The sequence below is a fragment of the Geotrypetes seraphini genome, chromosome 9 (genome assembly GCF_902459505.1).
Source record: "Geotrypetes seraphini chromosome 9, aGeoSer1.1, whole genome shotgun sequence".
NCBI classification, from domain to species: domain Eukaryota; kingdom Metazoa; phylum Chordata; class Amphibia; order Gymnophiona; family Dermophiidae; genus Geotrypetes; species Geotrypetes seraphini.
The window spans coordinates 15,154,678-15,180,732 of NC_047092.1; the positions used below are offsets into that span (position 1 = coordinate 15,154,678).

The 26,055-nt window shown below is 46.2% G+C and overlaps 1 protein-coding gene across 2 annotated transcripts in view; it reads left to right on the forward strand.

Annotated features, from left to right (window-relative positions):
- The window catches only part of COPG2 (COPI coat complex subunit gamma 2), a 60,858-nt gene that overhangs the window by 24,905 nt on the left and 9,898 nt on the right, over nt 1-26,055 (forward strand). For both annotated transcript variants that reach the window (XM_033958599.1, XM_033958601.1), the window contains exons 10-18: nt 2,543-2,676; nt 3,901-3,968; nt 4,673-4,861; nt 9,310-9,405; nt 12,661-12,904; nt 13,898-13,973; nt 14,920-15,023; nt 16,353-16,478; nt 18,511-18,576. In XM_033958599.1, coding sequence (XP_033814490.1) covers nt 2,543-2,676; nt 3,901-3,968; nt 4,673-4,861; nt 9,310-9,405; nt 12,661-12,904; nt 13,898-13,973; nt 14,920-15,023; nt 16,353-16,478; nt 18,511-18,576 — 1,103 coding nt within the window. The remainder of the gene's footprint in view (nt 1-2,542; nt 2,677-3,900; nt 3,969-4,672; nt 4,862-9,309; nt 9,406-12,660; nt 12,905-13,897; nt 13,974-14,919; nt 15,024-16,352; nt 16,479-18,510; nt 18,577-26,055) is intronic.

Sequence of the window (26,055 nt, forward strand, 5' to 3'; positions counted from 1 at the left end):
GGGAGAGGCTGCTCTTTCAGGGAGGAGGCAATGTCCAGCCTGCTATGGTTGAAGGAGGAAAATCTAATGAAGGGAGTGGAATTGGAGACTCCAGACTGGATTCAGGTCACTGAGCTTGAACAATTGGGGAGCCTATTGTCTGGTGGAAATGGCTCAGAGATAATGGTTCTCAGAGAAAGTGACATAGTTTGTCAATCAATTAGAAATGAAAGCAGTTCATCTAGCATTTCTACTTTGATTCCTTGCCTTATAGTAACTTCTAACAAATAACAAGAAGCAGACAAGTGGCAGAAGAAGGGAGTTCTCTATATGTCGGGTAGAAGGGCACCTGGCAGATCTGTCAGCAGTCCAATTAGCTGGAGTAGAAAACGTTCAGGCAGATTTTCTGAGCAGAAACACATAATCTTTATTTTGTTCAATGACTCCAGATAGGATGAAGCAGTTTCTAAAGCATTAGTAGCCTGGTGTTTTTAAGGAACCAATTATGTCGGCATACATTGCTCAGGGTCATGTGGCGTCCCTAAGTCTCCACCAGGGCCCAGTTGGCTTCCTGGAAAAACATAGTCTGGTTCCTCTGCAAGAAATGTATAAGGCAGCCACATGAAGCAAACCTTTGGAGCAAGAGTGCTGGAGGCTAACTTGTTAAGGTCCCTCCCTCATTGATCACTGCTTTGGTATTTCTCGCACATCAGAACTGAAGGAACAACAAAGAAAGAAAAATTGGAATTTAAGGTTCTTAATTTTCTTTGAGTCCCCCCCCCCCTCCAGTCCAGTCTAGAATCTACTTCTAGCAATTTCATTAACTGGCAGTTCAGAATGTTTTGCTGGAAGTTCTTCGAGTGACGAATCCAATAAGCTCCTGCTTCCCTAGTTCCTTTTGGGTTGGTTTTGTGAGTCGAGTTCCATCTCGGTTAGTAGTTATTCCAGTACTCTCTTGGTGCATATTAGGGGTTTTAGTTTTAGATACTTCAAATACTTGAAGGGTATTAACGTAGAACAAAATCTTTTCCAGAGAAATGAAAATAGTAAAACCAGAGGATATAATTTGAGGTTGAGGGGTGGTAGACTCAAGAGCAATGTTAGGAAATTCTACTTTATGGAGAGTGTGGTGGATGCCTGGAATGCGCTTCCGACAGAGGTGGTGGAGAGGAAAACGGTGACTGAGTACAAAGAAGCATGGAATGAACACAGAGGATCTAGAATCAGAAAATAATATTAAATATTGAACTAAGGCCAGTACTGGGCAGACTTGTACCGTCTGTGTCTGTATATGGCCGTTTGGGGGAGGATGGGCTGGAGAGGGCTTCAGTGGCTGGGAGGGTGTAGATGGGCTGGAGTAGGTTTTGACGGAGATTTCAGCAGTTGGAACCCAAGCACAGTACCGGATAGAGCTTTGGATTCTTGCCCAGAAATAGTTAAGAAGAAAAATTTAAATTGAATCAGGTTGGGCAGACTGGATGGACCCTTCGGGTCTTTATCTGCCATCATCTACTATGTTACAATAAGTTATTAGATCTTCTTTAATAGAAATACTAGTTAGCTGCTTATTTGTTAACTGCACAAGACTCTGTTTTGAAATGAAGTCATCAAACTAGTGGTTCTCAATTTCCATCTGATTGCGGAGGAGTGTAAACTTGTGCACCTGGACTGGACAGGAGGGACTCAAGGAAATAAAATTAGCAGGTAAGCCCTAATTTCTCCTTAGGGATGACAGAAATATCACCATGTGGCAGGGCAGAAATACTTGTTCAGTCTGCAATGTGCCAACTTGCTTCAAATACTCCTGTATCCCAAGACAACAAACAGGGGACCTCAATACTCCACTGTGCAATCAGAGAAACCACAAAACAAAGAACCAGCAAACAAAAACCGGTTAAGTGGAGTAGATATTCTGGAAACATCCAGATTTATTGCTATTTCTTAGATTTGTTAATCACTTTGTATTAAGATTAAGCGATTCATCAAAATAAAACTTGAAACATAAAATCATATACATAAAACATCTCATCTACTTGGGCACCAACTTGCTACACCATCTGCCAGCAGAATTGTCATATTGCATCTTTGGATTTTGTCTGCTACGATTTCAGACGCAAAAGTGGACTCGTATGTTCAGACATTTACGTCATTTTATAGACTGGAATCAACTTAGAACCCTTAGGTCGCCATTGTCAGGTGTATTTGCTTCTATTATTTTTATAGGCTTTTACTGTTTTATGTATTTGATTTTATGGTATCAATAAATCTGGGTGTTTCCAATACATCTACTCTACTTTACCGGTTTTTGTTTGCCGGTTCTTTGTTTTGTGGTTTCTCCGAGACACAAACACAATGGTGCTCTTCCTCAGGTGACTGCTAGGTGGCACAGTGAGCAGCAGTGGCAGGAATGGAATATAGAGCCAAACAATGGGCCATTGAACCGAGCCATAAAGCCACATGTGAGCTGATTGGTTTCCCCATTAAGCTTAAGTTCTATCTCAGGAGCTTTCCCAGTAGCATCTATCTTCTCCTCTTGAGATAAAGCAAACTCTTTCTTTGCCAGGCATGATAGTCCTTTATTTGACTTCATTGAGAGCTGCCTCCGAAATAAACACGAAATGGTCATCTATGAAGCTGCATCTGCCATCATCCACCTTCCAAATTGTACAGCTAGGGAACTGGCACCTGCTGTCTCAGGTCAGTGATAGGGGAGGGGGCTGTGGTAGCTTAGCTGCGGTTAATGAGGTGAAGGTGTAATGGGTGGTTGTGGGGGGAGGAGAAGCTGTAACATGACTTGTAATGGAGAGGGGGGAGAAGTTTGTACAGGATAAGATATCAAACTTCCAGAAGAATCAAGTGTTACTACTTATAACTCTTTACTTGGGCCATCTAAGAGAATTAGAGGTCTCATGAAGTTTCAAGCCATCTCCACCACCATTATGAAGCAAGACTGGGGTCTCTGAATCCATAGCCATAGTTTGTTTTTCTCTCGAGTACAGAACTTTCATAGGATGACCCAGCAGCATCATGGGTCAACCTTGAGAATTAGTAGAATTTATTAATACATTATAAGCCACTGGGATGCAAACACTGTGGCTTTCTATTTAGAGCTGATGAAGGTAGGATTAAAATTAGAATAATTTCTTCAGACTTGTTCACATTCATTAACCCGATAGAATGAACAATTGTGAGATATTTTATACCAATTTTATTTCTATGTATCATTACATTACATTAAAATACATTTCTAGACTGCAATACCTTTCAGATCTATGCGGTTTACATCATCAAGAGACAGTACATCACAGTGAAATACAAGAGAAATATCATCTTCCTTACTTTCCTAAGATATCTCGTTTTCCTACATGAAAGATTAAGAGAAAGATTTGTGGTTTGCCCATGTGTAATGTGAAGCACAGATCTCTCTTTGGATATCATGAATCACTGGCTGCCCTTGGAGGACTTGGAGAAAAAGATGACAAAGCTTAAAGGCTACCAGTGTCAATGGTGAAGGCTAGTACTTGAGTTTCTGGGGAATGATTTGGTGGCAAGGGAGTTGAAAGTTCAGGTAAAAAACAAACAAACATGGGTGGCTGAGGAACAGGAGATGAGTGGGTGTACAAATGTATACACGTATCTACTCAAAATGGAAGCCTCTCAACAGAGCAGAAGATGGGATGGGCCAAGTTGGTCGTCTTTCTGCCATCCGTTGCTAGATTATCTTGCATTTTTTCCTGTAAATATTTACTATAACTGATGAGTCCTTAAGAAACAGACAATCCTTGAAGGAAGGGCCCTCAGACAGAGCTACAGATTCTGGGATTTGAACCATGGTGCACTGGGAAAGGCTGTGTAGGCTATACATTAAGATGGTTTTCTCTGTAAGAGCTGACGTTATTTTTGCTCTTGTTTTGTTCTCAGTGTTGCAGCTTTTCTGTAGTTCTCCCAAACCTGCGTTGAGGTATGCAGCTGTAAGGACCCTAAACAAGGTGAGAGCTCTGTTTTATAAGCAAAGGTGATGAGGCTGATCATCAGAACCCATCAGAAAGGTTTTGCCATTGAGTTAAAATAGTGCAGTTGCCATGTTAGCTTTCTGGCATTGGAAAATTGTTTTTGGGGGGTTAATGAATGCGATCCACCTAAAACTCTGCAAAAATGTATTTCCTTGATGCAAATAGAACTGAAAACCCCTTATTTTTTGACCCTGGGGACAAATTTTTCCCCATCCCTGCGGGAACTCATTTTCCCATCCCGGCAAGTTCTTTCCAAGTTTTAGTTACTTGATATACCGTCTATCCAGAGTATCCTGTCCCCTGCCTGAGTTTTGTCGCTGCCCCATTCCTGTAAGCTCCATCTTCATCTGCGCAAGCCTCAAAACGCTTTAAAATCATAAGTATTTGAGGCTTGTGCGGTTAAGGCAGAGCTTACAGGAATGGGGCAGCGACAAAACTCACAGGGAGGGGGAAATTGAGTTCCTGTGGGGACGAGGAAAAATTTGTCCCCGTGTCATTCTCTATCCTGGGGAAGCACCAATTGTTTCAAAAATAACCTCCTAAAATTCCAAACTTTGAACACTTAAAATCTGAAGCCCTGTATGTGTATTGCTACAACAAAGGGAACTTTTAAGGATGAAAATGCCACTCTAGGATCGTTCCGTAGTTAACTAACACCCGTCTGATTCTCTCCCTCCAAGGTGGCAATGAAGCATCCGTCAGCAGTCACTGCTTGCAACCTGGATCTGGAAAATTTAATCACCGACTCTAACCGCAGTATCGCTACCCTGGCTATCACCACGCTGCTAAAGACAGGCAGCGAGAGCAGCGTGGACCGACTCATGAAACAGATTTCTTCCTTTGTATCAGAAATATCGGACGAGTTCAAAGTAAGAGCTGTGTCCTAGCAAAGCATTCTTTTCAGTAAGCGCCTTCCAAACACTGCCCCAATCCCGGTTCACTAACTGCAGTGACAAAATCCCGAAAAAACCCCCAAGATTTTCTTGGTAAGTCCCAATAACAAGATCGTGAACACCTCCTTGAGACTAAATGGATCAGACTACCCAATTAGTCACACAACCAAAATCCTTGGCATCACCCTGGACCGAAGCCTGACGTTTGAAGATCACACTAATGCTCAAGTCAAAAAATGCTTTCTCACTCTATGGAAACTTCATACCATTAAACAATACTTTGATTTATTTTCCTTTCGACTGCTGGTTCAATCCCTGATCTTAAGTACATTAGACCAGTGTTTTTCAACCTTTTTTGGGCAAAGGCACACTTGTTTCATGAAAAAAATCACGAGGCACACCACCATTAGAAAATGTTAAAAAATTTAACTCTGTGCCTATATTGACTACAGTATATATAAAGTAATTCTCTTGAATAGGAATCAAATAAACACAAAGAAAGTATTTTATAATGCTGCCACCGCCAACAACACCGTTGGCGGCGGTGGCACTCAAGTGGCTAAAGAGCCGCAGTTTGCCGGCCTAGGGACAACACTGGAGGGTGGCCAGCTGTGCACCCCCTTGGGACGTAAACCCGGGGTGGGGCAGACTGCCCCCCCCCCACCCTGGTATGCCACTATCTATACCTCACTCCCTCCCTATGACCAAAAATTCTCCTTTCTTCTATTCCCCTTGTACACAACCATCTCTTTCCCTCCCTTCCTCTCTCCAAAGTCCATGCCTTCTGTGTCCAAACACTCATTCCCTCCCTTCCTCTCTCCAAAGTCCATGCCTTCTGTGTCCAAACACTCATTCCCTCCCTTCCTCTCTCCCAAGTCCATTTCTTCTGTGTCCAAAAACGCATTCCCTCCCCCACCTCAGCATCTCTTTCCCTCCCTTCCTCTCTCCCAAGTCCATTTTTTCTGTGTCCAAAAACGCATTCCCTCCCCCACCTCAGCATCTCTTTCTCTCCCTTCCTCTCTCCCAAGTTCATGCCTTGTGTCCAAATCGCACTCCCTCCCCCCTTTTGTGTTTCGTGTTTGCCTCCCAGCCCATCTTTGCAGCTTTCTCAGCGAAACGAAGCTCAAGCCGCGAGGCTTGTCTTCTGCTTCCTGCCGCGCACAAATAGCCGAACGGAAGTATTCTCCGACGTCAGCGCTGACGTCGGAGGGCAGGCTTTGCTTAAGCCCTCCCTCCGACGTCAGCGCTGACATCGGGGAACGCTTGCGATCGGCTATATGTTAGCTGCAGGGCAGGCAGGAACAGAAGACGAGCCTCCCGGCTCGAGATGTATTGAACTCCGCGGGTCCCCCGTCCAGCTCTCTCCTGTCCACGTGGGGCGGATCGCCCCTCTCCCTAGACTGGTGGTACTGCCCTGATGGCGGCCCTGACCGTACGGCACACCAGGCAACATCTCGCGGCACACTAGTGTGCCGCGGAACAGCGGTTGAAAAACACTGCATTAGACTACTGCAACATTATGTATTTGGGATCTCTCAAAAAAACCATCAAACGACTGAGAGTCGTTTGAAGATCACACTAATGCTCAAGTCAAAAAATGCTTTCTCACTCTATGGAAACTTCATACCATTAAACAATACTTTGATTTATTTTCCTTTCGACTGCTGGTTCAATCCCTGATCTTAAGTACATTAGACTACTGCAACATTATGTATTTGGGATCTCTCAAAAAAACCATCAAACGACTGAGAGTCGTCCAAAATGCTGCAGTCCGTCTCATTTATGGCCTCAAGAAATCAGTTCAAAAATTATGTGAAACACACTAAAACACCTGATGTTAACATGCTTCTGTTTAAGAATGATAACAGTAAAAATTCCCTTCAAAGAGACAGGATCTCAAGTGTGTGCGGTTAAGACCTTAGAGCTAATCATAAGGAATAACCCATACGCAAACTATCATTGGTCCTTTTCGTCTCAATGGGAATACTGTTTTAGAGATTTTTAAATATGTATATTTGGAAAATATTTTCCATTAAAGAGTTTCTTTCTTTCAAACTTTAGTTGCAGAATACTCAAAATAATTGTTGTTCTATGTTAGTTCAGTTTTCATTATCAATCAATCTTGAATTAAAACATTACTTAGCTTGGGTGAAGATTCTCTACCCAGCCAAATCGATCCGGAGACAATATTACGACGGAAGATCTCTGTTTCGCCCTAAAGTCATTAGTTAGAGCTTCTTCAGGGAATTGATGCTTTATGATTGTCTCTTTGAAGGGAATTTTTACTGTTATCACTCTTAAACAGAAGCGTGTTAACATCAGGTGCTCAAGAAATCAGACCATGTAAGCCCATATTACAGAAAACTACACTGGCTGCCTGTGGAAGCAAGAGTCATTTTTAAGTTTGCTTGCCTTTGCTTCAAAACCATGACAGGTTCATCCCCAACCTATCTGTCTCACCTATTCGAATTCCCAGGCACAACTAATACACGTAGTACCTACTTGTTCGCCTTTCCATCCCTAAAGGGCTGCACCTACAAGAGATACCTCGACAGAACGCTATCATTCCAAGCAGGCAAATGGAACAAATGTCTAACCAACTTCATCTCAAACGCACTCTCTTACCAAACGTTTAGAAAGTCAATAAAAACGTATCTATTTGACAAATTTCTCTGACCCCCACCTCAACCTGATGTACTTCTTTTTTTTTTTTTTTTTTTAATCTTTATTCCTTTTTATTTCTTTCAACAAGTGTACAGTATTATTACAATTAATTTACATAACACACTTGGCATTCTTAAACAATATTATTATACATGTTTTTATTCCCCCCCCCCACCTCCCACCCTTTTCCATATCAATAAAATATTCCTTCCAAATTTATATATAATTATACATCCCTTTACATCAGATTAATGCATCTCAATGGCCACGTATTTGGTCTTGAAGAATTAAAGGTACGATGTCAGCATCTATTAGGCAAACATGGTTCTTTTTGTTGCATAGAGCATTCTGAACCCCTACTAGATTACAAAAATTAGATTGCTCTAAGTCTAATAGATGCTGGCATTGTAAAATTGAAGTTGGAACTCTAGACCATCTTTTATTTTATTGTCCATGTATTCAGGCATTTTGGATATCAATATGGGATCAAGTTAATATGTTGATGGAGAGTCATGTGGCTTTATCCTATGACACAGTGATTTTTGGAATGTGTATGAGGGCCAAATGCCAAATATCTGCAGCAAACAATAAATTATTGTTGATTCTTACGGGAGTGGGAATTCAACAGATAACAACTAATTGGAAAGACTGTTCTAGATTGAATTGTAATTTTTGGTGGAACTCAGTTTGTCATATGTATAAGATGGAAAGATTTTTTGCGATACAGAGGGGGTATTTTAAAAGATTTCAAGAGGTGTGGAGGCCATTAATTGAATATTATAACGAGTAAAGTTTATTCTTTTTCTTTAGAGGATAATATATAGAAATGGGATGGGATGGGAGGGATAGGGAGGGAAAAATATTGGAAAGATGTTATGAAAAATAAGGAGATATATGTAATAGGATGAGATATTTATTGTTGTGCATTACTGGGTATAATAAAATGTTTAAAGTGTTTGAGGAAGAAGGATGGGGGGAAGGACAGATTTCATGTCAGATTAATTGTATTATCAACCTGATGTACTTCTAATACACATCCAGATAAACCTGTCTAAACTTAACAAGCCAATGTAAATCGGTCTGTATACAGTCTCTTCCCTTGTAAACCGCGTTTGTGGTATGGCGGTATATAAAAATAAAGTTATTATTATTATTAAATGAATACACCTTGCTGAGCAGGAAGTAGGAGCTTGCCCTCCTTTTCAGTTTGGACGGCAACTTCAGCGTTTGGAGCCTAGGATGATGCCAGGTGGACTTTGCAGCCTGTTTTACAGGTGTGTCAGAGAAGAGACAAGTTAATTTGATCATGAATTTTTGAGGGGCAGATGGGATGGGGCCATTCAGGTCTTTATCTGCCATCATTTACTATGTTACTGGGCAGTAGGAAGGCCTTTTGAGTTCTGGTGGGTGGGAAGGAGAATAGATAGAGGCTTCCATTTTACAGTGGAAGGGAATTGGAAGGTAGGAGTTTAGAGACCATCAGAAAGGGCTGGAAAGGTAACGGGGTTTAAGTTCAAGAAGACCTAATTGAGCATGGTATATCAAGCCAAAAGTTAATGTGAACTTTCAGTTGCAAACCTTAATAGGTTCAGCTGAAATTTCTCCTAAAATTTAACTGGTTATCTTGCCAGCTGAGTGGCATTTTAAAACTCGATCTCTCTGAAGCTGGTACATGATGGGAAATAGGGTTTGTTTTGTTTGGGGAGTTTTTTTGCTTATGGTGTGCGGTATTAATGTTGGATACTGGGCTGTTTGTGCAGGTGGTGGTGGTTCAAGCAATCAGCGCATTGTGCCAGAAGTACCCCAGGAAACACAGCGTCCTGATGACCTTCCTCTCAAACATGCTGCGGGATGATGTGAGTAGAAAGAGGCTTTGACTACCCCTGCATAGAGGGAATGGAGGGTTAAGAAATCCTGTAAGAACAGCACAGCAGGTGATGCCAAGATCATTTCAAATGGAAAACTGGTTGAATAATCCTTAAAGATCTCAGTATGTATAGAGGAAAGGCGGGAGAGGGGAGATTTGATAGAGATGTTTAAATACCTACGTAGCGTAAATGCCCATGAGGTGAGTCTCTTTCATTTGAAAGGAAGCTCCGGAATGAGAGGGCATAGGATGAAGTTAAGAGGTGATAGGCTCAGGAATAATCTAAGGAAATACTTTTTTTTACAGAAAGGGTGGTAGAAGCGTGGAACAGTCTCCTTGTAGAGGTGGTGGAGACACTGTGTCTGAATTCAAGAAAGGGTGGGACAGGCACATGGGATCTCTTAGGGAGAGGAGGGAAAAGTGGATGCTGTGGATGGGCCATTTTGCCTTTATCTGCTGTCATGTTTCTGTGACCCTTGTTGCCATATGGCAACGTTAAAATTAAGCATTTATAGGCACAGAAGGGTTAAAGCAAACATATATCGTTCACGGTGCTTATAGTTTTATTCTGAAGGGTGTCTTGGAATTTATTGCAAGAAAAAGGGGCTGTTTTGAATAGAAAGCTCTTGATCTGTTTGATTTTTACTGATCTTTTCATTTACACTTCCCCCTCCGTATTCACGATTTTAAACCAAAAAATGCATTTTCATTTTTCAGGCTATTTTAAGCCCTGTAAGCCCCCCCTTAAGCCTTACCTGTTGGTCTAGTGGGTTTTCAGGGCAGGAGCGATCTTCCCACGCTCCTGCCCCGTGCAGATCGCTCACAGGAAATGGCTGCCTTGAGCTCCCGTCGTCTCTCGAGCCATTTCCTGTGAGCGATCTGCACGGGGCAGGAGCGTGGGAAGATCGCTCCTGCCCTGAAAACCCACTAGACCACCAGGTAAGGCTTAAGGGGGGGGGGGCTTACAGGGCTTAAAATAGCTGCGGGGGTTAGGGGCAGAACCGGCCCGAATATTATTTGCGGTTTTTAAATATTCGCGGGCCGGCTCTGCCCTTAACCATCGCGAATATGGAGGGGGAAGTATATTTCATCTTTAACAATAAAAGTGAAGTTTACAGTGTAGCAATGTTAGTAGAATGAGCCAACCTGGATTGTTTCAATCTGCATATTTTGCTGGCTGTTGCACAGTGGGAAATGACAGTGACAGAGGTAGGAGAAGAAAATGCTGAGTTAAGATCTAGTTTGCATTATTGTGCATATTGTGAGAGGACCAAACAAAAAAAACACCCTGCTTTATTAAAGCTCTGGAATCTTCTATTTTATGTTCTTCCATCCTGATTAAGCTACAAGTGATTCCAGTGCTCCATTTTATGCTTTGGATGCATTTTACTGAGGCAGTATAGTAAATGCCAAATAATCAATACACTGGTTGGAACATATTTTTCAGTGCATTGACAGAAAGGCTAAAGTGGCTCTTTAGCTTGGAGAAGAGACAGCTCAGGGGTGATATGAGGTCTATAATGGAAAGGGTAGATGTGAATCGCTCATTTACTCCTTCCAAAAATTATAGGGGCTACTAAGTAGTAGATTTAAAATAAACCGGAGAAAATATTTCTTCACATGATGTGTAATTAACTCTGGAATTCATTGCTGGAGAATATGTTGAAATTAGTTAGCTTAGCGGGGTTTAAAAAAGGTTTGGATAATTTCCTAAAAGAAGTCCATAGGTCATTATTGAGATGGCTTGGGGAAATCCACTGCTTATTCTTAGGATAAGCAGCATAAAATCTGTTTCACTACTTGGGATCTAGCTAGGTTATTGGGACCTGGGTTAGCCACTGTTGGAAACAGGATACTGGACTTGATGGACCTTTGGTCTGTCCCAGTACAGCAATTCTTACGTTCTTAATGCCAAACACTGTAAGAATTTAAATATTAAATGTATGTGCTTTGGGTCATGGGTAGCCAGTGCAAAGTTTTCAGTACTGGTCTTATGTACTTACAAATGGAAATCTCTGCCATCAAATGAACTGCTGAGTTTTGAGCTATGTAGATGCACCAGTTGGCCCTTTGATGGTCAGACTTATAATGAATTATAATACGGGCTTGGCTTAACTATTAGGCAGATTAGGTAGTCTTCCAGAGAGACAGTCTTGGGGGGGGGAGAGAGGGAGTAGATGTAGTCAAAACAGAACAAGAAATCCTTTCAGCCTCGCACTCAAACTTTTGATATTTAAAATCAACAATTATGACATTCCAAGGCCATCTCCAGAATAGTCCTGTAAATAGACATAACTGGCCATCTTAAGTGTTAAATTGTTTGTATGTGTATAGAGTGTGTGTATTTAGATATAGATACAAATTACACAATCTTCTCTCTCTTTTTAGTAATAAAGGTATCGTATTTTTCGATCCATAAGATGCACCTGACCATAAGATGCCCCCTAGATTTAGAGGAGGAAAACAAGAAAAAGCCCATAAATTCTGTACTAATATATACCAAGCTCTATACCCCCTCTGGTGGTCTAGTGGGTAGGACAGGGTACAGGGCAGGTCTAAGTGGTAGCCAGTCCTAGCCCCACCCCCTGGCACCTTTAAATTGTGGTGGTCCAGCGGTGTATCGGCAGGAGTGAGCTTTCCGTACTCCTGCCCCTCCCTCGCTGGACGGCTGCCTCCTGAGTCCTCATTATCTCGGGTCCAGCGGCACACAAGGCAGGCGCGAGCTTTACGCGCTCCAGCCTGAGCCTGCGCCGCTCCCTGAATAGCTGCTGTCAGTTATTGGGAGGGGAGCAAACAGTGGCTCAAGTGGTCCCAAGTCCTACAGAACCTGGGCTGGATAGTGAATTTTCGAGAAAGCCAACTGGTTCCTTCCCAATTCCTAGAATATCTGGGGGTACTATTTAACACAGCAGAGAGACTGGTCTTTGGTCTTCACTGCTCATGAGACTCAGACAATTGGCCTTATGTTAAGGATTCCCCTTGTCCCCTTCGTTTCTTTTCCATTCCCTTTTTTTTTTTATATCATGCAGTGTATCTACCCACTCCCCTTATGTAGCATGTTTTGTCTGTATTGACCATGTCTGTTTTTCTCATTTTATATTTTATAATCTTTGTTTAATTGTAAACCTATTTGCATTCAAAAGCGGTATTTCAAGACTAATTAGACTTGAACTCAGGATGAGGAGAAGGGCTTGGGGATGCTACAGCTCCAGTAATGTGCTGCATCTGCCCTTCACTTTCCTAGGGTGGGTTTGAGTACAAGCGAGCCATTGTAGATTGCATTATTGGCATCATTGAGGAGAACCCCGAGAGCAAAGAGTCGGGTCTGGCTCACCTCTGCGAGTTCATTGAGGACTGTGAACACACTGTGCTGGCTACCAAGATCCTGCATCTGCTGGGCCGAGAGGGGCCAAGGACCCCATTGCCTTCCAAATACATCCGGTTCATCTTCAACAGAGTGGTGCTGGAGAATGAGGCTGTCAGGGCGGGTAAGTAGTCCTTCTAGAACGTTCTGCTCAGCATGCAGGTGCTTCATCAGATCTAGAGATGAGGGAGAAGATAGGGATTCTGTTGCCCAGAATTTAGAAGCCTTACCTAAGGAGGAGGACAGGACTTTACTTTGCAGCTTCCAGGAGCTTTATTGGGCTTAAGCAGTTAAAGGCATAGTCTTCAGTGACACTTGGATAACAGTAGAAACAGACGGCAGATAAGGGCCACGGCCCATCAAGTCTGCCCACCCCAATCTTTCTCTGTGAAGAGATCCCACGTGACGATCCCATTTTGTCTTATCCAGGACTCAAGCAGCCGGCAAAAAAAAAAAAAAATTGTCCTCCTTCCAGCCCTAGAAGTGGCAGCGGTCCTAATCCGACAACCCCGCCCCCTCCTTCCCTCACCCAAAATAGACAGCAGTCCTGACTCGACAACCCCCCTCCTCCTTCCTCACCTTCCCAAAGAAGCAGCGGCAGCAGGTTAGCAGAGGCAGTGCTGTAAACAGGCTGTTTGCGGCTAGCCCCGGCAGGGCCTTTCTTCTGCCATGTCACTTCCGACATGACAAAGGAAAGGCCCTGTTTACAGCACTGCTGCTGCTTCGGGTAAGTGAGGGGGGTCCAGGAGGTCAGACCCATGTGGAGGGAGGGGGTGCACCAGAAGTGTGTGTGTGGGAGGGGGTCTAGCAGTTTGAAGGGGAGGGGAAATGGATGGATGCTGGACCCATAAGTTGGGGGAGGAGGAGGAGAGAAAGTGACCCAGACCAGAAAGGAGGGTGGGAAGGGAGGAACAGATGTTCAACCTACAAGTGGGATGGAATAAGCTGGGAAGGGAGACAAAACTATTTTATAGTAACTCTCAAGCAACCAGAAACTACAGTTATCCGGCATCTACCAATCCCCAGGGGTGCTGGATAACTGAGAGTTTACTGTATTTTGGTGCAGCAGGTTGTATATATGTGCAAAGTCACCTAAGCTTATTTTTGTGTTTTCCAGCTGCGGTTAGTGCATTGGCCAAGTTTGGTGCCCAAAATGAGAGCCTTCTTCCCAGTGTACTTGTCCTGTTACAGAGGTAGGCTAGTGGACTAACTAAGGCGGTTTTCTGTTTGTTGGCAAAGGCAACATGAGAACATTGAGTGCTGTAGCCTGATAGGCCAGGGGTGGGCAAGTCCTCAAGAGCCACAACCCAGCCAGGTTTTTAAGATGTCCGCAAGGAATACTCGTATGCATGAGATTGATTTAGATTTACTGCTTCCATTTTATGCAAATAGTTCACATACATACATACTCGCAAAGAAATCAAAACCCACCTATTCAAAAAATTTATACAGATGGCTTAACCCTAACCTGGACCCCCCTCAGCGCAACTCCCCCTTCACCAGTTCCCTTCTCTTCAAAGCCTCAAGCATGTCAACTGCTTCCCTAATTGTATATATACTGGACCTGCTCTATTTCCTATTTGTACAGCATCTTGAAATATACTGTAACTTCTCCTGGAAATGTCCAGAATTCTCTCTGTAAATATCCTGGAAATTTCCAGTTGTCTCGTTTGTAATCCGCCCAGAACTGCAAGGTTGAGGCGGAGTAGAAATCAGTAATGTAATGTAATACTCATGGTGGAAATCTTGTAACACGACTGGATTGCCTGAAAACCCACTAGATTACCAGGTAAGGCTTAAGGGGGGGGCTTACAGGGCTAAAAAATAGCCAGGGGAAGCGGGCTATTATTGGTGGGTTTTCCATATTCGTGGGCTGGCTCTGCTCCTAACCCCCGCGAATACGGAGGGGGAAGTGTATTCTACTGGTACTCAGTAAAGATTTTGCACAAAAGGTGTGATGTGGTCATGTTACTTACAACCTTCTGTCAATTTTGCTACAGCATTTTGAATCAGCTGGAGCTGGTGCAAACCCCTTATAGTCAGAGCAGTGTAGAGTGCATTATAGTAGTCCAGTAATGTGTGTCTGCTGTCCTCTCTTCAACGTACTTTAACCCAGCTAGGATTTGCTCCCTTACACAGATGCATGATGGATAGTGATGATGAGGTGCGAGACCGGGCAACCTTCTACCTGAACGTGCTGAAAGAGCGACAAGTGGTTCTGAATGCCAACTATATATTCAATGGTGAGTTATGAAGGAGAAACAATATGCTTACCTCCACCTATATTTTTGCAGAGGGCTTCCTAGAGTGAGTTTAGGCTGGGAAAGGCATGATTTTGGCTAAGTACCAGCATTAAATGCAAGCGTTAATCTCTGTGGGTATCTTTTTCTTGGGCAGTTTTCAAACATGATATATGTTCATATATTTCCTTTTGAGAAGTGGTGCAGAAGCTGTAGCTAACAGTACCCACAGGCTTTGCATCGCAGGATTTTTATTTCTCTCTAACTGGGTTACATCCCTCTTTTCCACTTCTTTCCCTTGCAGGTTTTTTTTTTTTTTGTGGGTGGGGTTTTTTTTTTTGGACTAGGTCATTTCCTTCTTAAATCATTTCCATATTTCTTTATTTCACTAATTACCTTTGCATTTTTGAAATTTGTTATAATAATAATAATAACTTTATTTTTGTATACCGCAGTACCAGAATAGTTCAGAGTGGTTTACATGACAAGAGACTGTACATCTACAGCAAAATTTACAAATAAGTCAATCAATCAATATAACTTAGCAAGTCGGGAGCAGGCAATAAGGAGATAGAGAGGTTATAAACTAGTCAATCGGCGTGGCTTAGGGAGTCGGGTGCAGGTAGGGAGGAGGCAGGTAGGTGGGAGGTACAAGGCATAGTTAAAAGTAGAGTTACAAGGAGGGCGGGAGTCAGAGATATTTGTCAAAGAGATAAGTTTTGATTGACTTCCTGAAAGTTTGGTATGAGGGAGAATTAGAGATGAGTGGATAGACATTTATTCCATTTGCATGCCTGGAACGCCAGGGATCTGTCAAGGAATCTCTTGTAGATGCAGCACTTTAGGGATGGGAAGGCAAACAAGTGGTGCTGAGATCTGAGTGGATAAAACGTATTTAGCATAAGTAAATAATGATTATGTATGAAGCCAAAAGACTTGTAGAAGGATGAAAGATCTTTTAAAATGGAATCATTTTCTCCTCTCCATTAGAGCTGTTCAATCAGGGGAAATGTACCTAGTGTGTGTCATTCTGCAGCGAAAGGTAAGACGAAGGGGTCCTTTTATTAAGGTGTGCATTTAGCGTTCCTTAATAAAAGGAACCCTATGTATCTTAATAAAAAATTCAGCCCGCGACTTAGCCTATGTGTTAGATTGAGTTTGACACCCTTGTTGTAAAGGTTCAAGTCTTTTATCTGCATGAAGAAGAGAATTCCCCCGTTCTGTGTGACTAACCTCAGCAGATCTTCAGTCCTGCTCCAACTGCTCACCAGCATGTCCTCCTCTGCTGAATGTCTGTTGTTCCTTCTGCCACTCTCCATATTTGCTTTCTAGCTTTGACCGTGTCCATCCTTGGGCTGGAAAAAGCTTTGCATCATTACACTCTGGAGCCATCCGAGAAACCCTTTGACATGAAGACAGTGCCACTGGCCACAGCTCCCTTCTTTGAACAGAAACCAGGTAACCAGGACCTTGTTGATGAATCACTTTTCCCAACTTTAATTCTTACATGTGGATTGGGGGGGGAGGGGGGTTGGATTTCTATTAATAATATATATGAATGATAAGATATTATATTCATGTGGTATATTTTTTGTTGTATATGGAAGTGGGAGGGGGTGGGGGTTATATCTTTTTGTTGTGTGATATGGTAGATTTTCAAGTGATATTGTATTCTAATTGTTTGATATTTACTGTACACTTGTGAATTATAAAATGAATAAAGAATTAAAAAAAAAAAATTCTCAAGGCAAATCTGTCGAAGCAAGACATGAGGGACTTTGTGACATACTGTACACTTCACCTCATGGCATTGATAAACAACACTTTTCCCCCTGCCCTCATTCCTTCTTCACATAGTGCAGTGAGCAACGAGAATCCACTGTGACTCTCAGGCTATTGCATGAACTATTACATTTTTAGTTAGCCCTGATGTAGCTGAGGATTTTGCTCTCTGTGGTTTTGAGACTGGAAGAGCATTTTGCTAAGACTTTGGATTTCAAGTTTATTTAAAAATTTGATTAAATCGCATTTTCAGAATCTAAAAACGATGTAGAATAAAAATGGGGAAGACAGACAAATTGTTTTGGAGAACGAGAGGGCACTCTCTAAAGTTACAAGGGGATAGATTCCGTAGAAACGTAAGGAAGTTCTTCACCCAGAGAGTGGTAGAAAGCTGGGACGCTCTTCCGGAGGCTATTATAGGGGAAAACACCCTCCAGGGATTCAAGACAAAGTAGATAAGACAGGTTGTTCACCCTCTCCAAGGTAGAGAAAACGAGAGGGCACTCTCTAAAGTTAAAAGGGGATAGATTCTGTACAAATGTAAGGAAGTTCTTCACCCAGAGAGTGGTAGAAAGCTGGAACGCTCTTCCGGATGCTGTTATAGGGGAAAACACCCTCCAGGGATTCAAGACAAAGTTAGACAAGTTCCTGCTAAACTGGAACGTACGCAGGTGAGGCTGAACTCATTTAGAGCACTGGTCTTTGACCTGGGGGCTGCCGCGTGAGCGGACGGCTGGGCACGATGGACCACTGGTCTGACCCAGCAGCGGCAATTCTTATGTTCTTATGACTGACCTGGACACGGGTAGACTTCAAAATCACTGAGCTCTGGAACAACCTTACCTCCCCTCTTCGAAACTTGAGCTCTCTCCAAGTTTTCCGCAAACATCTGAAAACCTGGCTTTTCTCAAAAAATGTAAGTCTCCCTCCAACTTAGGAATCCAGGAAACTCTTATATCTTGGCATCCCAAGTCCTCTAAATTTTCTTCTCACTTCTACCTCTAACCCTCTGTTGTAGTTCCTTCCTATTTCTCCTACTGTAAACCGCGTCGAGCTCTACGAACGTGGAGATGATGCGGTAGACAAACCTAAGGATTAGATTAGATTAGACTGTAAAACAAAAGGAAAATAGGAAGAACTACAATCAAAATAGGAGAGAGAAGGAAAAAATATAAGGATTAAAACATATCAATAAGCGAAAGCCTTGCAAGAATTGAGATTAAAGCAAATTAAACTCAGAAGGCTTATGATTCGACAGCATCCCTAAACAGGTAGCTTTTTAATTTCCCTTTGAATTTATCTAGGAATTTTTCTTCCCTCACCTGAGACGGTAATAGATTCTAAATTTGAGGGGCTGTGACCGAAAAGAGGGTGTTATGCCTAGTAAGAAGGTTTTTATCCTCCGATCTTAGGGCTCCTTTTACTACGCCATGTTAGGGCTTTAACACGCGGAATAGCGCGCGCTAAATTGCCACCCGTGCTAGACCTTAACGCCAGCATTGAGCTGGCGTTAGTTCTAGCCGCGTAGCGCGGGTTTAGCGCACGCTAAAATGCGTGCACTAAAAACGCTAACGTGGCTTAATAAAAGAAGCCCTTAGTATACAAAAGGGATTATTAGGGTCGAGGGAGACGGAGGCCATCGCCTGTCCCTTCTGAACGGCGCTCGCCTTTCTCTTATTGGGCTGACAAATGCTTGCTCTGTCCACAGAAATTGCACCCGTTGCCAGTAAACAGCCTGAGAAGATAGCCCTGACGCGGCAGGACATATTCCAAGGTGAGAGGAGGCATTACAATAATCTGTATCATTTCAGTCTCTGTTTTCCTTCTAGAACAGTGTCTCGCAAACTTTCGAGCCGGCAGCACAATAAATCCAGTGCCCCGGCCGGAAGGCATCCGGAAGAGCGCTGAGGCCCATCTGGCCGCGACCTGCTTTGGTTGAGGGATCCGGGAGAGGAGGAGAGACGCCGGCCAGGAGGAGAGTCATCTGCTCTGGCTGTCTTCCTACAGGACATAGAAACATAGAAAATGACGGCAGAAAAGGGCCACGGCCCATCAAGTCTGCCCACTCTAATGACCCCCCCCCCCCAAGAGATCCCACATGCCTATCCCATTTTTTTCTTAAAATCTGGCACGCTGCTGGCTTCAATTACCTGCAGTGGAAGATCATTCCAATGATCAACCACCCTTTCGGTGAAGAAATGCTTTTTGGTGTCGCCATGAAGTTTCCCACCCCTGATTTTCAGCAGATGCCCTCTTGTGGCCGTGGGTCCTTTAAGAAAAAAGATATCATCTTCCACCTCGATACGGCCCGTGATATATTTGAACGTCTCAATCATGTCTCCCCTCTCTACGTTCTCGAGTGAGTATAGCTGCAATTTACTCAGCCGTTCCTCATATGGGAGATCCTTGAGTCCTGAGACCAGCCTGGTGGCCATTCGCTGAACCGAATCAGCTCTCAGCACATCTTTTTGGTAATGTGGCCTCCTGAATTGTACACAATTGTACGCAAAAGGCGCGTCCTGTAGGCAGGCAGCCAGCATGAACGACTCTCCTCGCCAATGTGTCCACAGCACACCAGAAATCTCAGGAGACGCACAGTTTGCGATACACTGTTCTAGGACACTGGTGTGGTATCTGCCAGGTGAGAAAGCTGCTGGTCTCAGGGTGCTGATTGTCTTCCACACATCTATCACTGAATGAAGTGCCAGCTCTGCGGATTTCATTGAGTAGTGTAATGGATTTTACGAACTGAATTCTAACCCTCTGGTTGTGGATAGGATGGCTTCTCCAGCGTGGTTTTATAAATTCCATGCTGTAGTTTCCTTTCTAAGGAGGTGTGGTATTTTCTTCTTCTTTTTTTAATTGAATTTTTCAGTTGTTACAATCAAAGAAAATGGATGTTGCCTAAAAAACCCCAAACCCTACAAAAGCAATTCTTATAATATCTCCATCAAGTCTTCGTCAACGGAGAAGTTCTGAAGTTAAGTAACTGCTATGAAGTAGAGAAAAACATGGTGACTGTTACTCACAGGTAGCCGCAGGTAACCTGCCGAAATGGTGGAAAAAAATACCCCTGGTCATCACAGGTACAAGGCCATTCACCGCTTCGTGGAGCGGTGAATGGCCTTGTCCCCGCAGTAAAGTATATGCTGTGTTGCTTTCCCTTCCCATCCCTCCTAGTCAGCAGCCCTCCTCGCGATTGAAACACTTGCTCCCTCCCGCCGCTGGCAAAAGAAACCCCCCAAAAAACATCCAGGCATCTCTTCCCCTCATCTAGCTACCTCCCTCCCCTCCCAGGCGCTCTTCAGAATGTTCTTCCTCCGAGGCGTCTGGATGCAGAACTGCTCCCACAAGTCCCACAGCCTCTCCTCTGATGCACTTCCTGTTTCCACCTGGTCAGCTTGCAAAGGAAAATAATGAAAAAGCAAATTTAAGGATATAAATTTAAATAGTGTTGTACATTTACTCAATATTCTTATAAAGAGGTGTAGTATTTTCAGCAGCTTAGCAAACAAATCAGCGAAGGAGACAAAGAAAAATACACCTATGGTGTTCCAACAATGAGTTTTCAAAGCTTTCCACATTACAAAACTAATTTCTAAGGTCAGTTCTCAGTAGGCAAATTTAAACCAGCTGCACTATGCTTGGTGTAGCATCATAATGCCAGCTAAGGCCCTGCAGCATTCTTCAGGGCAACATTCATTCACAGCCTCCCCAATCTGCATACTCTGCCTATTCTCTCTATATATACATAACCAGAAGCTTGGCTGGACAGTTTTCTTTGTTCATTTTTAAGTTTTCTAGATTTTTTTTTTTTTTTGCTAGATCAGTTCAGACAAGTGTATTCTCTGTTTCCAGCAAATGGTGGTGTGTTGGTCTGGTCAAACAGCATCTGCTATCATCTGCTGGAGACAGAGAATACACTCACCAGTACCGGATTTAGCAGAATTCAAGGAAAGGGAAATAAACAGGTAAATGCAAAGTGATGCACATTGGGAAGAATAACCTGAATCAGTTACCGGATGCTAGGGGCCACCTTGGGGACTAGTGCCCAAGAAAAGGATCTGGGTATCATTGTAGACAATACGATGAAACCTTCTTCTCATTCTTTAGCACTCTCCAGACCAGTAGAGGTTAACTTTACGATTGGGTATATATCTAATCATGACCAGCAGGTGGAGACTGAAAACAAAACTTTGGGACAGTATATCCTAGCCCCTCCTCTCTATTTCCCTCAGTCTTCTTTCAGTCTCCAGCAGGTGTTGAGTGATCTGTACCCATCTCCCTTGGTAGGGCTGTTGGAATTTGTTTAGAGGTTTATTGTCCCTGTTTTTAGCCGGACGGAGCTTGGACGGACTCTGTTTGGGGGTTCGTCCGACCTCGGGGGTGTCAAACCCGGCGGGTCACGAGCGGGGTCCCTCCCCCCACTTCCTCCACCTCCCCACATTTTTTTAGAGGAGCCTCAGCAGTAAGCCTTGCCCCCTAAGTCAAGCAAGGCATATTGCTTCGAGAGCCTGTGGAGTCTGTTCTGTAAAAAAAAAAAAAAAAAAAAAAAAAATCCTGAGGTAGTGCTGGTCTGGAGGGTTGTTTCCCTTTAAGAAAACTGTATTTTACTGTATTTTTTCATGTAACCAGCACTTTTTTATAGCTAGGTCGCGTCTGGAGCAATTGTGCCCTTCTCCGGGGGAGTAGGCCACAATTTTAGTCCAGCCGCGAGGCACTCGCGGCCGGCCTGAACTCGGCGGTTTGGGTCGGTGAGGTGGTGGAGCTCCGTCGGCAGCGGCTGCAGGCGCCCAGAGCTCCCCGCCGATGGTGCCTCGCGAGTCGGCAGGGAACGGTGGAGAAGCCCGGTCTTCTCCGTCCGCCCACGGAGGGATTCCCCGAGCCGCCGACGGTCGGGTTTTAGAGGATTCCCTCTCAGCTGATATTTTGACAGCTGATGCCGGCTTGCCTGTTTTAGCGGCTGAGACTATTCAGGTCTCTCAGCCGCTGCAGGCTGTGGAGGGAGCTGTTTTGGCGGGAAAGACGCCATCTTCTCTGTCTGGCCCCTCCATTTTGTCTTCCACCTCAGGTGACCTTCCCCCTGTTTTGTCTAAGCAGGGGCAGGTTTCTGCTGGGTCCCCTGCTGTGGCAGGGAGTCCCTTGGGACCCTCGGGGGGTTTTTCCCCTGATTTTTTCTTTTCATTATGCAAAGCCTATTTTCAGGCGGCTGGGGGTCCCGGTTGCGCCCAGGGGGTCTCGGGGGGTGGGGTTTCCTCCGCGCTCCCTGCGGCTTTGCCTCTCTCGTCTGACGTGACGTCCCCTCCGCCGCCTCTCTTGTCCAAGCGTCCGCGGGTGTCGTGGGACGAGGATTTGTGGTCGGAGGAACGTGTCGGTCTGGAGGAGGACCTGGACCCTTCTGAGGAATTCCAGGACCCTCTGGAGGGGACGGAAGCTGGCGGCGGGTTGTCGGGTTTCCCGTTCTCCAGTGACGAGGCGTCCGTGGTGCGCCTTTTTCAGAGAGATGAGCTGCCTGACCTTATTCAACAGGTTTCTTCGGCTTTGCGTTTTGAGGACGCGCCGCCGGAGACTCCGCGTGTGGGGGACCCTCTGTTACGAGGGATCCGTTCCGTTTCCCGCTCTTTTCCTATGCATCAGGATATTCGGGATATTATTCTTGAGCAGTGGAAAACGCCGGAGACGCCGTTTCGGCTGGCGCGCAGCATGGCTCGCCTGTATCCCATTCCTGAAGGGGATCGGGCTACGTTAGCTTCGCCAGTCGTGGATGCGGTGGTCTCGGCTATTTCCAAGCGGCATACCGTGCCTGTTGAGGGCGGTTCTGCCTTGCGGGACTCTGAGGAGCGCAAATTGGAGACCATCCTTAAGCAAAATTTTCAAGTCTCTGCCTTTGGGGTCCAGGCGGCTATTTGTGGGGGACTGGTCGCTCGCGCCGTGTTTCGGTGGGCGGAGCGGGTCTTGGATCGAGAGTCTGACGACTGGTCTCTGGTGGATCAGGAGGTAGCGAAGATTGAGATGGCTGCCTCATTCCTCTCGGATGCTCTGTATGACTTGGTGCGGATCTCGGCTAAGTCCATGGCTTTTGGCGTGGCCGCAAGGCGTGTGTTGTGGCTGCGCGCTTGGGCGGCGGATGCGGCGTCCAAAGCTAAGCTTACTAAATTTCCCTTTCGGGGGTCGTTTTTATTTGGAGAGGACTTGGATAAGTTGATTCAGACTCTGTCGGACTCGAAAGTTCCCCGTTTGCCGGAGGACCGTGCCCGCCCGGCGTCTCGGGGTGGTGCGGCCCGGGGGCGTTTGCGGGAATTTCGCAAGTATCGCCCTGGGCGTGGGGCTGCTTCTTTCCAGTCTCCGGGGTTTTCCCGGGGTCGGTTCTTCCAGCGCATGCAGCCTTTTCGGGGGGCCCGTCGGGGGGCAGGGAACCCCTCCGCCGGTTCCCCCGCTTCCCGTCCTGCACAATGACGCCTTGCCGGCGCCCCCCTTGGTTCCGGTGGGGGCCCGGCTGCGCGACTTTTTTCCCAAATGGGCCGAGATCACGTCCGATCAGTGGGTCCTGGAGGTGGTGCGGGACGGTTATGCCCTGGAGTTCGCCCGCTCTCTGCCGGATTTTTTCCTTGCTTCTCCGTGTCAGACTCCGGGGAAGACGCAGGCTTTTCGCCAGACCCTTCAGCGCTTGCTAGATCTCAGGGCAGTGGTTCCAGTGCCCCCCCTGGAGTGGGGCACGGGCAGGTACTCCATTTACTTTGTGGTGCCCAAGAAGGAGGGGACTTTTCGGCCCATCCTCGATTTGAAAGGGGTCAACAGGGCTCTCAAGGTTCCCTCTTTCCGTATGGAAACGCTGCGGTCGGTCATTCTGGCGGTTCAGCCGGGGGAGTTTCTCCTTCTCTCGATCTGACGGAGGCCTACTTGCATGTTCCTATTCGGACCTCTCATCAGCGTTTCCTGCGCTTTGCGATCTTGGGTCGGCACTATCAGTTCTGTGCGCTTCCCTTTGGGCTGGCCACGGCTCCCCGGACGTTCACCAAGGTGATGGTGGTCGTCGCGGCAGCCTTGCGGTCGGAGGGCATTCTGGTACACCCCTACCTGGACGACTGGTTAATTCGGGCCAAGTCGTTGCAGGAAAGCTCCTGGGTTACGACTCGGGTGGTGGAGTTTCTCCGGTCGCTGGGCTGGGTGGTCAACCTTTCCAAGAGTCGGTTGGTTCCGGCTCAGCGTCTGGAGTACCTCGGGGTGCTGTTCGACACCTCCTTGGGGAAGGTCTTCCTCCCAGAGGCCCGGGTGAGCAAATTGCAGTCTCAGATTCGCCTGCTTTTGGCGTCCCGGTGTCCTCGGGCGCGAGATTTCCTCCAGGTCCTGGGGTCGATGGCGGCGTCCCTGGACGTGGTGAGGTGGGCGCGGGCCCACATGCGTCCTCTCCAGTATGCTCTGCTCCGGAGGTGGTCTCCCCAGAGGCACGGGATGGATGTTCCGGTTCCCCTGCGAGGCTTGGCGCGCTGCAGTCTGCGTTGGTGGCTCCGGACCCCTCACCTAGTTCAGGGGGTGGGTCTGGATCTTCCGCAGTGGACGGTGCTCCTTACGGATGCGAGTCTCCTGGGTTGGGGGGCCCAGTGTCTGGGTCACTCTGCTCAGGGAACCTGGTCCACGGAGGAGGCCTCCTGGTCGATCAACGTGTTGGAGACCAGGGCGGTCCGGCTGGCGCTGTTGGCTTTCCACTCCCTTTTGTTGGGCAAGTCGGTCAGAGTCCTGTCGGACAATGCCACGGCGGTGGCTTATGTCAATCGTCAGGGGGGCACCAAGAGCACTCTGGTGGCGCAGGAGGCGGCTCGGCTCATGGTTTGGGCGGAGTCGCATCTTCTGGACCTCTCGGCCTCTCACATTGCCGGGGTAGAAAACGTTCAGGCGGACTTCCTCAGTCGTCACTTCTTGGATCCGGGAGAGTGGTGTCTCGGCGCCGAGGCGTTTCAGTTGCTAGTGCGTGCTTGGGGGCAGCCCCTGATGGATCTGATGGCTACAAGTGGCAACGCCAAAGTACCCCGCTTCTTCAGTCGTCGCAGGGACGGTCTGGCCGAGGGTCTGGATGCTCTGGTCCAACCGTGGCCAACGGAGGGGCTGTTGTATGTGTTCCCTCCTTGGCCATTAGTGGGCAGAGTACTGCTTCGCATTGTTCGCCATCCGGGGCTGGTGGTCTTGGTGGCTCCGGATTGGCCTCGTCGTCCGTGGTATGCGGATCTGGTGAGGCATCTGGTGGCGGATCCTCTTCCTCTGCCTCTCGAGTGCGATCTTCTGACGCAGGGTCCCATTCCCATGTTCGACCCGTCTCCCTTTTGTCTTACGGCTTGGCTCTTGAAAGGGGCCGCCTGAGTAAGAAGGGATATTCCGACAAGGTGATCTCTACACTTTTGGGGTCCCGGAGGCTTTCTACCTCTCGGGCTTATGTACGGGTTTGGCGTCTTTTTGAGGAATGGTGCCGAGCGCGGGGAGTGGTCTCCTTTCGCGCTTCTCTGCCTAACATTCTAGAGTTTTTGCAGGATGGCCTGGATAGGGGCCTGGCCTGGTCTTCTCTTCGGGTTCATCTGGCGGCCCTGTCGGCTTTTCGGGGGCTGGTGACAGGTCAGCGTTTGTCAGCCATTCCTGATGTGATTCGCTTTCTTAGGGCGGCCAAGTTGCTCAGGCCTCCCATAAGGCCCTCGATTCCCTCTTGGGATCTCAATCTGGTTCTCTCTGTTCTAGTGCGCCCTCCTTTCCAGCCGTTGGATGGCTGTTCGTTGAAGGACCTTACGCTGAAGTCGGTCTTTTTGGTGGCCATTACTTCCGCTAGACGGGTGTCGGAGCTACAGGCTTTCTCTTGTAGGGCTCCCTTCCTGGAGTTTTCGAAGGAGCGGGTTGTTTTGCGGCCTGTTCCTTCCTTTCTGCCGAAGGTAGTTTCTCCTTTTCATGTCAATCAATCGGTGGTCCTCCCGGTCTTGGGTAGTCGGGAGGGTTCTTCTGAGCAACGACAGCTGCGCAAGTTGGATGTCGGTCGGGTCCTCCATGCTTATGTGCAGCGGACCCGGGATTTTCGGAGCTCCGATCATCTCTTTGTGCTTCTGACGGGTCCTCGTCGGGGGGCTGGCGCTTCTAAGGCTACTATTGCGCGTTGGATCAAGGAGATGATTGCTTCCGCTTATCTTCTGAGTCAGAAGCCGGTTCCGGAGTTTCTCAAGGCTCATTCCACTAGGGGTCAGGCGGCTTCTTGGGCTGAGTCGTCGCTCGTGCCTCC